The sequence below is a fragment of the Camelus ferus genome, chromosome 6 (assembly GCF_009834535.1).
Source record: "Camelus ferus isolate YT-003-E chromosome 6, BCGSAC_Cfer_1.0, whole genome shotgun sequence".
Lineage (NCBI taxonomy): Eukaryota > Metazoa > Chordata > Mammalia > Artiodactyla > Camelidae > Camelus > Camelus ferus.
The window spans coordinates 94,066,779-94,080,435 of record NC_045701.1 but is presented as its reverse complement, the minus strand read 5'-3'; the positions used below and the strand labels follow the sequence as shown (position 1 = coordinate 94,080,435).

Sequence of the window (13,657 nt, the reverse complement as noted above, 5' to 3'; positions counted from 1 at the left end):
ATCCCACTATGTGTAGATTTTAACGTGCAACACTGAGGTGAGATTTATAGCATATTCTGTAGTTTGTAACTTGCATAAAAATAAAATTACAAAGTACATAACAAGTATTCATTACAGCCCAATCACTAGTAAAGACATTTTCTTGAATGTTATTATTGATAGAAGTGCATTGAAATGCAGAGACTGTTGAAAACAATCCTCATGAACTCTGCTTACACATTACTGGTCAACACACTAACAGTCAAAATCATCATGAACTCATCACTGAAGGGGGTCTGGGAAACCTGACCAGTCCTTTCCAAAACTCTCTTCATGCTGACTCAGCATCAGTTATGACCAAGAGGAGGAGCACAGGTGAAAATGCTGGACAAACTCTCACCTAACATGTGTCCCTGCACAGACCACAATGCGCTACCCGTCTGGGGGCTGCGTACATCACCAACGTGGGAGGAACTCTGGCAGCGACATCACAGAATTCGTGTGCACACGTAAAATATACAGGTTATAAGTGTTTACCCTGAAAACTCACACAATAAACGTGATATTTCCAAATGCTACCAACACCAGCAAACCAAAGACACTCACAGCTGCTCAGGGGCCTGGCCCTGTCTGAGGCCAGCAAGGCCACGACTATCTATATAGTGAGATGACATGCAAATAGGGCCTCCCTCTGAGGATAAAGCCACCGGGCCCTGGCCCTGCAGCACTGGGAGAGGAGCCCCAGCCCGGGATTCCCAGCTGCTACCATTCTCTGAGCAAGACTGAGCACAGACAATACACCATGGAACTGGGGCTGAGCTGGGTTGTCCTGGCTGCTCTTCTACAAGGTAATTCATGGAGAACAAGAGCTTCTGAGGATGTGGGTGGTCGTGAGTGAGGGAATGAGAGGACGTGTGACAGTCTCCTGACCAGGATGTCTTTGTGTTTGCAGGTGTCCAGGCTCAGGTGCAGCTGGTGGAGTCTGGGGGAGGCTCGGTGCAGGCTGGAGGGTCTCTGAGACTCTCCTGTGCAGCCTCTGGATACACCTACAGTAGCAACTGCATGGGCTGGTTCCGCCAGGCTCCAGGGAAGGAGCGCGAGGGGGTCGCAGCTATTTATACTGGTGGTGGTAGCACATACTATGCCGACTCCGTGAAGGGCCGATTCACCATCTCCCAAGACAACGCCAAGAACACGGTGTATCTGCAAATGAACAGCCTGAAACCTGAGGACACTGCCATGTACTACTGTGCGGCAGACACAGTGAGGGAAAGTCATTGTGAACCCAGACAAAAACCTCGCTCCCTGGGGCAACCACAGCCCCCAGGGGGTGCTCACGACCCACCAAGGGCAGGGCTGAGCCCCAGAGCAGGTGCAGAGTTGTGAGATGAGTTTGTAGTTACAATCCTTGGTTTCCTTTTCCCTCCCGTCAACTCTACTATAGACCCTCTGCTGGTTTCTAAATTTTCATTGTTGAGGTATGTGTTGCTTTATGACAATAATATTTGTAATAAGGATGTATTTTCACAACTGAAATAAAGCTCCAAACAATGTTAAACTTTAGTATAATTTTAAAGGTGACTAAGAAAGTTTCGAACCTGATGAGTACCCTGAGAAGGCACAGGCACTGGGAAAACACGTGCAAACAGTTGCTCACCTTTGTCTCTGCTCCCGGGGCAGGAGGCTGCACACCCTCCATCTTTCTGTCAAAGGGCACGCAGGGTTTGCAGTGAGCAGGAAGCACGTCACAGATGCCAGTTCCACACTGCCCAGGACTGCGTGTGCAGGGATCCTCATTGCTCACGGGGTCCGGGGTCTACAGATCACATCTGGGCAAAATTTATTTCCAGCACAAAACGAAAAATGTTGCATTTTCTGAACTCCTGGACATTTACAACGTGGGCAGCACTTTGAATCCCCAACACACTAACATTCCCACCTGAGGTAGGTCGGGGTGATGCTCTGCCCTCTTGTTTCAACTCCCATCACGTAAATGAGTCTCCTTCCAGGTCCAGTTAGTGCCATGTTTTTGACACTTTCTGGTATATGTAGAAAATTTTCCTGTTTAAATTGGCCCACGTGTTGTGCTGAAGTGCAGTCCAGTGTCCCTGAGCACAAAGTGCTGTGAGCTGACTTAAGGAGAAAGTAGTTCGAACAGACAAGCTCCATTGAGGCATGAATTAAACTGATGGGGGCTGTGAGCTTGATAATAAAGTTTGGCATAAATTTTATTTCAATAAAGTAATGCAAATCTCCCTTTGGGTATTTGTGGCAGTTTGGGTTACCTGGTTCAATTTCAAATTCAGATGATAAATGGAGGTTTATGGTCAAGAAGGTGGTGATGCTGACCAGGTGGAAAATTACCGTGAGGAGATTTCAAGTTCGGGGGACACTGGGCAGACTGTCTCCAGAGGATTCGTGGTACAGGAGGCCGGGGTGGTTAAATATTCCCTGGGGGATGATAGGTGTAGTGAATTGGATCACATATTGAGGGTGATCAGAGTTCCAGGTGAGGATTCCCACTAACACGACTCAGCAGGTTTCTTGATAAACCTGGGACACGCAAAGATAGACGCAGAGTCATGCAGGTCCAGAACTAATTGAGGAAAGCATTTCAAGGAACTTCACTGATGTGTGGTCAAATGGTCAGTGTCAACTTCAGAGTCAGGGTTCTTATCTTCACTGACATGATTCTCTGAGAGCCGAATCTAAATCCGAAGAACATGAAAACCTCTGGTCATTCCTCCTTTTGGTGACACTGCCACCTTTCAGAAGAAGAAAGCAGATGCACAGAGGTGTCATGGATGCACAGACACGGGAGAAAAGTCCATCTGAGGCTCAGTGAGGACGGGGACCCTGCAGGCAAAGGAGAATGGCCTCAGAAGATCCCAAACTTCTGGGAAACTTGGTCTAAGACTTTCGGCCTCCAGATCTGAGAGAAATGCATTTCTGCTGTTTGGGCTGCCCAGTCTGTTATTCTGTAATGGAATCTCTACCCAAGTAATACACAAATGATGAGTCTTTCTGGTATATATGGGAGAGTGAGTGTCATACTGCAAAGGAAAAGTCACCTTTTCTTCACAGATGTCCTATGATCATCTCCAAGAGTCACATGAACTTCTACTGAAAAATGGTTTCGGCCTCACAGGAGTGGGTAGAATGATCCTGAACATATTAATGTCCAATATCTATCAGTTTTGGTATAATTTGGAAATAACGATATAAAATGTACTCAAATCGAGAACCAACCAAATCTCAGAGCAGCAAGGAATGGACGTCTTAAAGTCTGTTCATGATTTCTAAGCGGGGTCTGAGAAACACACTGTAGACAGAGGATGTGAGGTGAAGCATTGAGGAGCAGATTAAGAAAATAACAGAAGATGTGCTGTTGAACTGAGTTCACTAATTTGTAATAAATGCCAACACGGTGGCAGGAAATGTGTACAAACTTTGGTGGTGCATCGAGGAAAGAGCACAGCTTTTGTTTAACAAGCAGCTGAGAGTCACAGCAGAGATGCCGAGCAGGTGAGCAGGGAGCAGAGGGGACCGGGGGGCTGGGGGGCACGAGAGGAGGAGCGTGGGAGACGCACACTCCAGTTTTAGTATCAGGCGTGACTTCAGGACGTTTTCACATGAAACACTGGGAGGGAAATTAGGTCCTGCTCTGCTGACGGTCACTCCCCTGCCCTCTGACTCTCCTTGGACTGAACTCCCTGCTCTTGGAGGAGAGCAGCTGTGGTCAGTGAGCAGAATGGGTGTCCACCCTGGCCGTCAGGCAGCACCGCCTCCCGTGCCCTGAGACAGGGCCTGACCTGACCCTCCATGTTCGTGCGGAAACATGACCCCATGTGCATGAGAACCACATGCAGGACTCAGGGCCATCACAGCACCTGTGCCACTCAGGGCCTGGGTCTCCTCTTCACTGACGTCATCCTCTGAGGGCCAAAGGCTTAACTGACAAGAACATAAACCCCCCTCTCCACCACACACAGTGCCTCCTGGTGGGTCTGTGTCCATCCTCCCCCACGGAAAGCCCAGTAGAACCTGCGGTGCTTGGGTCTGGGTGCTGGACAGCATACACCCTGCCTCTCCAAAAATTCCCCCCATCTCCAGAGACACATTCAAGGCCATGTGTCCCTGCAGCTCAGCTCTGGGTTCCCTGAGGACACAGCCATGTGCTTTTCTCACAGGAAGGAGAGCGAGTGAGGGGACATCAGGGTGACCCAGACACAAAGGTCCCTGCAGGGAGGGCTCAGGACACCAGGGGGCACCCAGGGTCATGAGGAAACCACAGGACCAGTTTCTGAGCAGGTGCAGAAGCAGTCATGGACGGGTTTCCTCCCAGAGACGGAGGATTCTCCACTGGTTCACCGTCTCCCCTTGAAGCCCACTCATAATGTTTCCAGGGAAACTTCCTAATCTGAACTTGAGCCTTTTTCATGGAGTCAGGCTTGTCTGTGTTTTATTCCTCATCTAACTTAGGAACAGACTCACAGAAATATTTCTCCATGGGACCTTTATTTGATATTTATTCACTAACTACAATTGTAGTTGTCAACTTTACAGATGCTTAATGACACAAATGATTCTTCTGGGCATCCTTGACTCTGCACTCCACCCTTGATGTATTTCCAGGCATTTCATCCTCAACAGTGTCCCCAGTACTGTTTCCTGCAGTGCCTTTCTCAAGCATAGCATGAGGAATGTTGTGTATATGGAAATTGATGTCCGTGTGACACTGGAGTCATTCTGTCCCCCAGAGGGCACTTGGAAATGTCTGGAGACACTTTGGGCTGTCACATGTGGGGTGGCCTGCAGGTACCCAGTTCCCTAGTGGGCAGAGTCCCTGCATGTGGCCGTGCATCCCACACTGCACATGGCAGCTCCCACAACAGGAAACTAGCCTCAAATAGCCATAATATTAAAAAAAAACTGTGATAAAATCTCTATATCTGGTCAAATTAATACCACTGCTGACATGCAGAAAGTAAATTTCCTACATTATAATTACTCTCACTAAGTGAAAAAGGAAGAGAAACAGACACCAGACTTGGGCCTTCAGTTCATTCAGAGGCACCAATACAGCCTCTTCACCCCTGTGTGCTGGTTGTGGGCCGGAGGGTCCTGAGCACAGACCTGCAAGTGAAGGGGACAGTGGAGCAGAGAGCCAGCACTGGGGAGGGGCCGTGTCTCTGCTTCACCTGAGTCCCCAGAAGACAAGACAGGGCCAAGGCTAGACCTGGTTGTCATAGTATTCACCAAAACCCTACCTATATTAACTATTTCAGGTTTTCACTTTTAAACAATACTTTATCTCAATATTAACTGATATTAACAGGAGAAATACATAACAAATTGTCATTTGTTTTATATATAAACTAAATTGAATTCAAAACATTCAATTCCTCATATGTCTCCAAACATGCCATTTGTATCACAGACACATTGTGTCAGAAACAGCCAGGCCTTCACCAGCATGCCCACCCCCTCCCCCAGGGGCTCACAGCTAGTCTGCACCTCCCCTCACCTCCTGCAGGCTAGACATGGCCCCCTGCTGTCTCCTACACAGGGCTGCTGCTAGGAATGTCTGTGAACGTAGGACCACATGTGCATCCCAGTGACTAGCTCACAAAATTATAGGAAATAAAAGATAAATAAATTGAATAAAAGTGTCTCAGAAGTTAATGAGGCTCACAGCAAAAGAGAATGTGACAATGAATATATATATATGTTCATGTATACCTGAAAAATTGTGCTCTACACTGAAATTTGACACTACATTGCAAAATGACTATAACTCAATAAAAATAGTTTATATATATAAAAAAAGAAGTAAACGGTTTTCACATACAACAGACTGAAAGTTATTTCAAAGGCAAAAATGGGTTTATTTGGAACCAACAGAGAATTACGGTCTGGGGTCTGCCGTCCTGGTGAGCCACAAGCAAGTCCCCAGTGAAAACAGAGACATGACTCTTCTACAGAATGAAGGGGGAGGCAAGAGGGCTCCTCTGAACAGGAGTCCATGGGTTTTCATTGGCTGAGTCCTTACCAGGAAAGAAGAGGAGGCCTTGCTTCTCCCTGTTGGGCTCAGACATGAAGTTCCCAGGTTCCAAGGTGGAAGCTGCAGTCCTCCTGCCTGAGAGCCACTGTGAAAAGGCTGCTTAGAGGGGCTTCTCGTAGGTGATCAGGACTCAGGAGGTGGTCACTCGGTGTGACGCAGTCACGAGGGACTTCATTGCTGACGGAGGGGAGAAGCGTGGATGTGCTGAGGTTGAGACAACATAGCACAGCTCTGTGAGGAGCAGGGAACAAAAGTGCATCTTAGGAGGGGAGGCAGCTGACTGAGACATGTTGACTGTGATGCGTGGACCTGAACAAAGGGGCAGAGGCCGTGCGGACCCCATGGCAGTGGGAATCTCCCTGTGCCACAGCATCCGGCTCACGGCTGTAAAACCCTAGAGGTCTGCGGAGGCCCCTGTGGTTTTGGTCAACACCCCAGACAGCCCCTTGCTTTTATACAAAAAGAAGAAAGGGGTCTGGTAATCAGGTTGCCCACAGAAGGATGGGCTCTTCAAACGCTCCTTTAATGACTTGAATCTGTGTCTTCTGGTTCCTCCCTTAAAATGTAGTCGGGATTGCCAGTGTTGTCAAAACTTCATGTAGGTTTACCTTGAGAGAGATGTGTGGAATCCATCTCAACAGTAATCAGCTAGCCTTCCAAAATCCCTCATATTTGGCAATTAGTGTTGCATTTAGGAAACGTAAAGACACCATGCATGTAAGTAGAGGCTTGTTCTGACGTCAGATGCCCTAGACATCAAATATGATGCAGGGAAACTGCACATTTTCTGTAGCCAACTTTAGTCCCTTAGAGGCTGAAAGTTTGTAGTGAGTAGTTGTTGTCTTCCTGTAAGAATGTTAGAGAAGTAGAGCAAGGAAGCAAATTATCCACATATTGCAGCCAAGCAGAAACACTAGAAACTTTGCGTCATCCAGACCAGCCTTCCGGTGTCTCCAGAAATGAGAAGGACTCTCAACAAATCCTTGAAGCACTAATGTCCTGGTGAGCTTTTCTCTTCCCACTGAAGGCTAAAAGGTAACGGCTACCTCCATTGGCTGGAATAGTAACCAGTGCACAGTGGACACAAGTTACAGTAAAGGCTTCACTGCCAGTGGGAGTGGATGTTAGCACCACAGAAGTGTTAGGGATGACAGGTTGATAAAGGGTAAAATGCAGTTATTATTGTTATTACCTTTTCAATTATTTTGCTTTTTATTGACACATGGTTCATTTCCAATGTTAGTTATTCGTGCATAGCAGACATATGCAGTTCTGCACACACGTAGGTATATTTTCACAGATTTCTTTCCATATGTGTTGTTACAAAACGTAGAACACAGTTCCCTGCACTATAAAGTAGCTCTTTGTTTTATATCTGTGTTACGTATGGTAATGTGTACCTGTTAATCCCAAAATGTTAATTTATCCCTCCCCTGCCCTTTGCACTTTGGTGAACATAGTTTGTTTTCTGGTCCATGAGTCTACTTTTGTCTTTTAAGTATGGTTTTTGCATTTTTTTTAATTCCACATCATAGGATAACTGTTTTCCTATCTGGCTTAACTCAGTTAATATGATTGTGTTTATCTCCATCTGTGTTGCTGCCAATGGCATTATTTTACCCTATTTAAAGTACACGTGGAACACGTACATGATGAAGTATTGCTCAGCCATATTTCAATGCAGTCTGCTGATCTGAGGTCCTACACATCACACCCCTCTTGGCACTGGGGTTTTCTCTCCAGGAAAATGAGAGTATCTCAGAAACGCCTACAAGGGCCAATGAAGGCTTCAGCCTTGGAGTCTGCTCTTCTGGGCTTCATAGCCTGAAGGGTTTCCTTTCTTGTAGGGCACTGATTAATCATGGGAAGGTGTTAAATTCTGTTTGAATCTTGAAGGAGGCTGCACTGTGAGTTTCCCAAAATCATTTGGACATTTTACCCAAAAACAGGTGGTAGCTAACTCAGTAGGAAAAATGGTCGCTGCTTGTACAATTGGCTGTAGTATCGTCAGAGACAAAACAAATCAATGATGTCTTAAGGCCACTTAATCAATTTCATACATACTCTGATGGCTGCTCTCAGATGCCAGAATCATTTCCCCCTTTGGGGAGACAGAAACTGTAGCAGGATGCTTCACTGTGAAGTCTCATTCAATAAATGGATAGGGGAGGGGTTACTAAGGAGTAAAAGGTGTGCATCTCTCACAAGGCCTAAATAAAAGTGGGAGGTCCAGAGGCAGAGACCCCTTGAGGCTCATCACAGGTCCCCAGTGTGTGAACTGCTTTAGTTCCCTGAGACTGGGCTGCCTTCAGTAGCTCAGCTAAGCAGGGAGAGTCTGGCTCCAGTGCCCAGTATGACTGGGGGAGACTCATCCCCAATCTGAGAAATGTGTGTCCACGCCTATTGAGAGAAAGGACTGGGGAGAGCCCAGCTATTCCCTCAGAGCCAGTCACTGGGGATCAGGAGGATGCTGGGAAGGCTGGTCAGAGGGCTGATGGTGCCTGAAGTGCACACACTTGTAACAACCTATTTCCCAATGTCCTGTGTCTTGTCAATAATAGCAGAGAGAAGGAGGGTTTTGATTTTGTTTAGAAGCCCTCAGTTGCTGGAATTCAAGTTTAATAATGTAAGATTCATCCCTTTGGGAGACTCATCTTCAGTGTGAGACAGGTGGTTTTCAAGGGTAAGTAAATCTGGGTCTGGACAGGGTACAGATTTGCATTCCAGCTTGAAACTCCTCACTACAAAAGAAATGTCCTGCCTCAGCTTATTAATAGACACACATTTAAAAGGTACCTAAGTGGAATAAACTTCAGGAGCAGGAACATAACTTTCTTTTAAAAGTATCTGAAGTTGTTTGTGATAAACATGGACATATTCAACCGATTTTTATGGGAAACCTGGATTTTGATTCCAAATAACAGTCTTGAAAATGTCTCAGGAATTGCCCAGTGAATTTGCCTAAATAATACTAGAGCCTTTTTGTATAATAACTTACTGGACGCTTCTCCTGGTCACAAATCTAAACACCTTTCAGGATTCTCCCAGAAGCAAGTTACCCCAACGCCAGGCCTGACCTGCACAATAACCACAGGAACTGGATGATGGAAGTCACAGAAGCCGGTCCGATGAGTCTGAGGGACCCCGTTAAATTCCTCAGCGAGGATCTTTGGTTGCTTTGGAGAAATCTTTGTATATGGTTTGCACTTTACTTTCGTCCAGGAAAGAAAGTAATTGTGAGATTACCCTCTGGGTCCTCAGAGGAATTAACTTCAGAGGAACAAGTTCTGAGAAGTTGGAGGAAAAGTGCGTGGGGAGAATTTCAGAGGAAGTGCGAAGTTCGAGGAGACACTGACTGTGGAAGACCTGAGGGAACAGCGGAGGTGCAGGAGTAAGAGGAGAGGGAGGAATTGGTGCTGGAGGGGAAGCCTGAGACACACAGGCCAGGGAAGGGGAGCCCGAGGCTTCAGAGGCCCAGTTTTCTTCCCTTAGTCTGTGTTTGCTTCAGTTAATCTTATGATCACGTCTTAGAACAGGTAACTTAAGGTTCCTAAACGTGTTTCTAAGGCACAGAATAATGAGGGAAACAGGTGTTCCATTAAATTTTGAAGATGTTTCATAGTTCTCCAGCTTGGTTTCAAGAAAAGTAAGTTTGAGTTTTTCTAAAGTCCCCCATAATGGCCGTTGACATGTGTATTTAATGGAAGAATGAATCGCTTTTCGCCAGGTCTGTCCATCTCACTACAAATTTCCACAAGGGAGGTCTCTGGGATTAAAACAAAAACTCAGCTGTGGTTCCTACTGCAGAAGTGACCTCAAAGCAGTTAGATAACTTGGACCCCATTTCTCAAGCTGATTTCTGGAGAAAAAAGGAATAATTTCCAAGCAGCATAAAGGGTCAAACAGCTCAAATAGCGCAAATATCCAGCAGGGCTAACAGCAGTCAGGTCTAAGGGATCAGTCTGGTTCTGAAGGAGCCAGGATGAAGGATGCTCAGCACAGGCTCAGTAGATCTGCCCTTATTTCCAAGGAGTAGGAGGAAGGCTGGCCACTTCCAGCTGGAACAACCTGATTTCAAACTCAGTCTAAATGCCAAATAAGTAATTGTATAAAATTTAAGAACTTATGTCGGAAGGGTAAATCTTAAGCAGTTCTCAGACAAAGCCTGCACAGATGTGGAAGCTGGGATCCAGGAGAATGATTTAGACTCAAACTCCATTGTAGTTGAGAATCACAGGGCGCAGCTATGGGCCCAGTGTGGGTCCCACACCTGTTTGCTCAGCAGCCCCACAGTCATATGGGGTCTTGTCTCATTCCATAAGGGCCATGGAAATGTTGACCTGAAACAAGGAAATGGCCACTTATGTTTCTAGCAAAAAGAAATGTTTTCATCTGGAATCAAGAATGATTTTCATTCAGGGCCTGGAATCACAGAGAGCCACCTGCAGCTCCTAGCATACACAGGGATAAGAACTATTTTGCAGACGGGAATGTATGTTGCAGGAGGGGCTGTAGTGAACAAGGCACCCAGGGATTCTCACCGGCTGAGCTGTGACCACCCCTCACTGCCTGAGTCCTTGCCAGGAGGGAACAGGGCGTCTTTCTGCTTCTCACAGCTGGAATCTGCTGTTCTGGTAGGACATGAGAGCCCACCATGCAATCACCAATCTCTATTTAACTGAGGCTTCTGTGTATTCAGTATTATTGTTATTTTTCCCAGTTTGTGAGATTGGATCAGTTTTGTTTTAGAAGCCAGGATACCCTAGTCAGGCAATGCTGGGCTTATGAGTTCAACTTCATGGTGAAATAAAAGTGAATCATGTGGATGACAAAAAATGACTTCACTTATTAAAGACACTCATTGAAAGGAAACTCCACATGAAATCTGAATTATGCAGGTTTTTATATTTAAGCCTGGAGATGGAGCCGAAAACAGACTGTGGCTTATCTCTGACTCCAGAGAGCAATTATGTTGTTCTCAGCATGTTGAGATGTTTTGAACAAGGAGCAACATGCAGGTGAGACTGTGTTATCCAGATCTTTCCTCATGTCTGAAGAATAAGGAATAAAGAATATGATAATTTTCTAATATAAAGAGAATATACAAACAAACCAAAATTCTGCTGATGGGACAAAAATATTGGAGCCCCCTCTGTGGAAAACAGCGACTTTCATACAAAGTTTAGGACCAACTCACAAGAAAACCAGCCATTACAATAGGAGGTGTGTCTCTAGGTGAAATTAAAGCTCACGTTCACTGAAAACACTCTGTCCAGGTGCACGTGGGGCCTTCACACATGCTGTAAAGTGGAAACAAGGACTAAACCCAGAGCTCAGTGCAGGTCCGTGTGCTGATGGCGTCTGAGGTACAATTAAGCCCAGCATTGCATCCCTTGTCATGGGATCCAATGAAACAGTGTCAGTCATTCATTACTGGAAAATACGGGTCCTCCATGTTTCCTCAGATGCCAGCAGTTTCCTGTCCCTGAATTATGTCTTATGTGTGTCAGAGACAGTATCTTGGAGAGAGGAGGGTTTGGATGCAGATACGACAGAAAAGTGTGGGTCCCTGCATATATGTGCATGTGCACTGATTGTGCATGTGTGTGTGCGTGTCCCTGCACACAGACGGGAGCCCTGGTTATGTGTGTGATGAGGGCTTTGTGGACTTCCATCATCCTTCTGAATTTGGCCACTATCAGCTAATTTTCTTTATGAAAATCACCCAATTCTATAAAGAAACATCTAATAGGAATATTTATTCAAATCAATGTCTTCCCCATCATCAATGGAATCTATACCCAGGACTCTGACATAAATTTTCTCAGAAACGTGTGAACCTCGGTACATCCCAGCCCTTCTGAGGGTGGTGCTGAGAAGTCAGGATGAAGCCTTGGATTCTGAACCCACATCCTGAGTGTTCCTGGGCTCCTGACAGAACTTCCCAGCGGCTGAGGGCTCACTGCAAGTTTCATCACCCACCTTCCCCCTAGTTGTGATTCCCTACTTCTGACAGCTTAGACCCTCACCTGTATGGCTGAGTCTAGACCAGAATCCTTCAGGTGCTGCAGGTCTGTGGTCAGAGGACAGCACAGCTGTGTGGGCAGTGGTTCTGGTGCAAGAAGCAGTTTGAAATGATGAGCCTGAATCAGGGTGGGAATGGCCCTCAGTCTTCACATCTGGCAGTTCACACTCTGAAGTTTAACACCTGGGATTCTGCAGTTGATCCAAGAGTTCCAGTTGGACTTTCTCCCAGCTATCATGCCACCTGGAGATGACAAACACAGGTACGGTGAGGCTTGGTCACATTTCTCTCATCACATATCCTTTCTATCCCACTATGTGTAGATTTCAACATGCAACACTGAGGTGAGATTTATAGCACATTGGGTAGTTTGTAACTTGCATAAAAATAAAATTACAAAGTATGTAATAATTATTCATTACAGCACCATCATCACAAGTAAAGACATTATCTTGAATGTTATTACTGATAGAAATGCATTGAAATGCAGAGACAGTTGAAAACAATCTTCATGAACTCTGCTTACTGATTACTGGTCAACACACTAACTGTCAGTCATCATGATCTCATCACTGAAGGGGGTCTGGTCCAAAAGTTTCTTGATGTTGATTCTGGATCAGTTATGACCAAGAGGAGGAGCACAGGTGAAAATGCTGGACAAACTCTCACCTAACATGTGTCCCTGCACAGAATACAAATGCGCTACCCGTCTGGGGGCTGCGTACATCACTAACGTGGAAGGAACTCTGGCATCGACATCACATATTCCGTGTAAAATTTACAGGTTCTAAGTGTTTACCCTGAATATTCACACAATAAACATGATATTTCCAAATGCTGTCAACACCAGCAGACCACAGACACTCACAGCTATCAGGGGCCTGGCCTTCTATGAGGACAGCAAGGCCCTGACTTTCTACATAGTGAGATGACATGCAAATAGGGCCTCCCTCTGAGCATAAAGCCACCTGGCCCTCGCCCTGCAGCACTGGGAGAGGAACCCAAGCCCCGGGATTCCCAGCTGCTACCATTCTATGATCAGGACTGAACTCAGACGACTCACCATGGAGCTGGGGCTGAGCTGGGTGGTCCTGGCTGCTCTTCTACAAGGTAATTCATGGAGAAAAAGAGCTACTGAGGATGTGGGTGGTCGAGAGTGAAGGAATCAGAGGACATGTGAAAGTCTCCTGACCAGGATGTCTTTGTGTTTGCAGGTGTCCAGGCTCAGGTAAAGCTGGAGGAGTCTGGGGGAGGCTCAGTGCAGGCTGGGGGGTCTCTGAGACTCTCCTGCACAGCCCCTGGATTCACCTCCAATAGCTGCGGCATGGACTGGTACCGCCAGGCTCCAGGGAAGGAGCGCGAGTTCGTCTCATCTATTAGCACTGATGGTACCACAAGCTATGCAGACTCCGTGAAGGGCCGATTCACCATCTCCAAAGACAAAGCCAAGGACACGGTGTATCTGCAAATGAACAGCCTGAAACCTGAGGACACGGCCATGTATTCCTGTAAGACAGACACAGTGAGGGGAAGTCATTGTGAACCCAGACAAAAACCTTGCTCCCTGGGGCACCACAGCCCCCAGGGGG

General features: G+C 46.4%; 3 gene segments (V, D, J or C); all 3 read left to right on the top strand.

Moving 5' to 3' along the window:
- LOC102508908 overlaps window positions 1-13,657 on the top strand; it is a 226,113-nt gene that overhangs the window by 43,925 nt on the left and 168,531 nt on the right. The window contains 1 exon segment of the C gene segment in view: window positions 932-1,235. Coding sequence covers window positions 932-1,235 — 304 coding nt within the window.
- The window catches only part of LOC102504046, a 148,906-nt gene that overhangs the window by 16,365 nt on the left and 118,884 nt on the right, over window positions 1-13,657 (top strand).
- The window catches only part of LOC102505942, a 78,584-nt gene continuing 77,985 nt past the window's right edge, over window positions 13,059-13,657 (top strand). Inside the window, 1 exon segment of the V gene segment in view lies at window positions 13,059-13,178. Coding sequence covers window positions 13,103-13,178 — 76 coding nt within the window.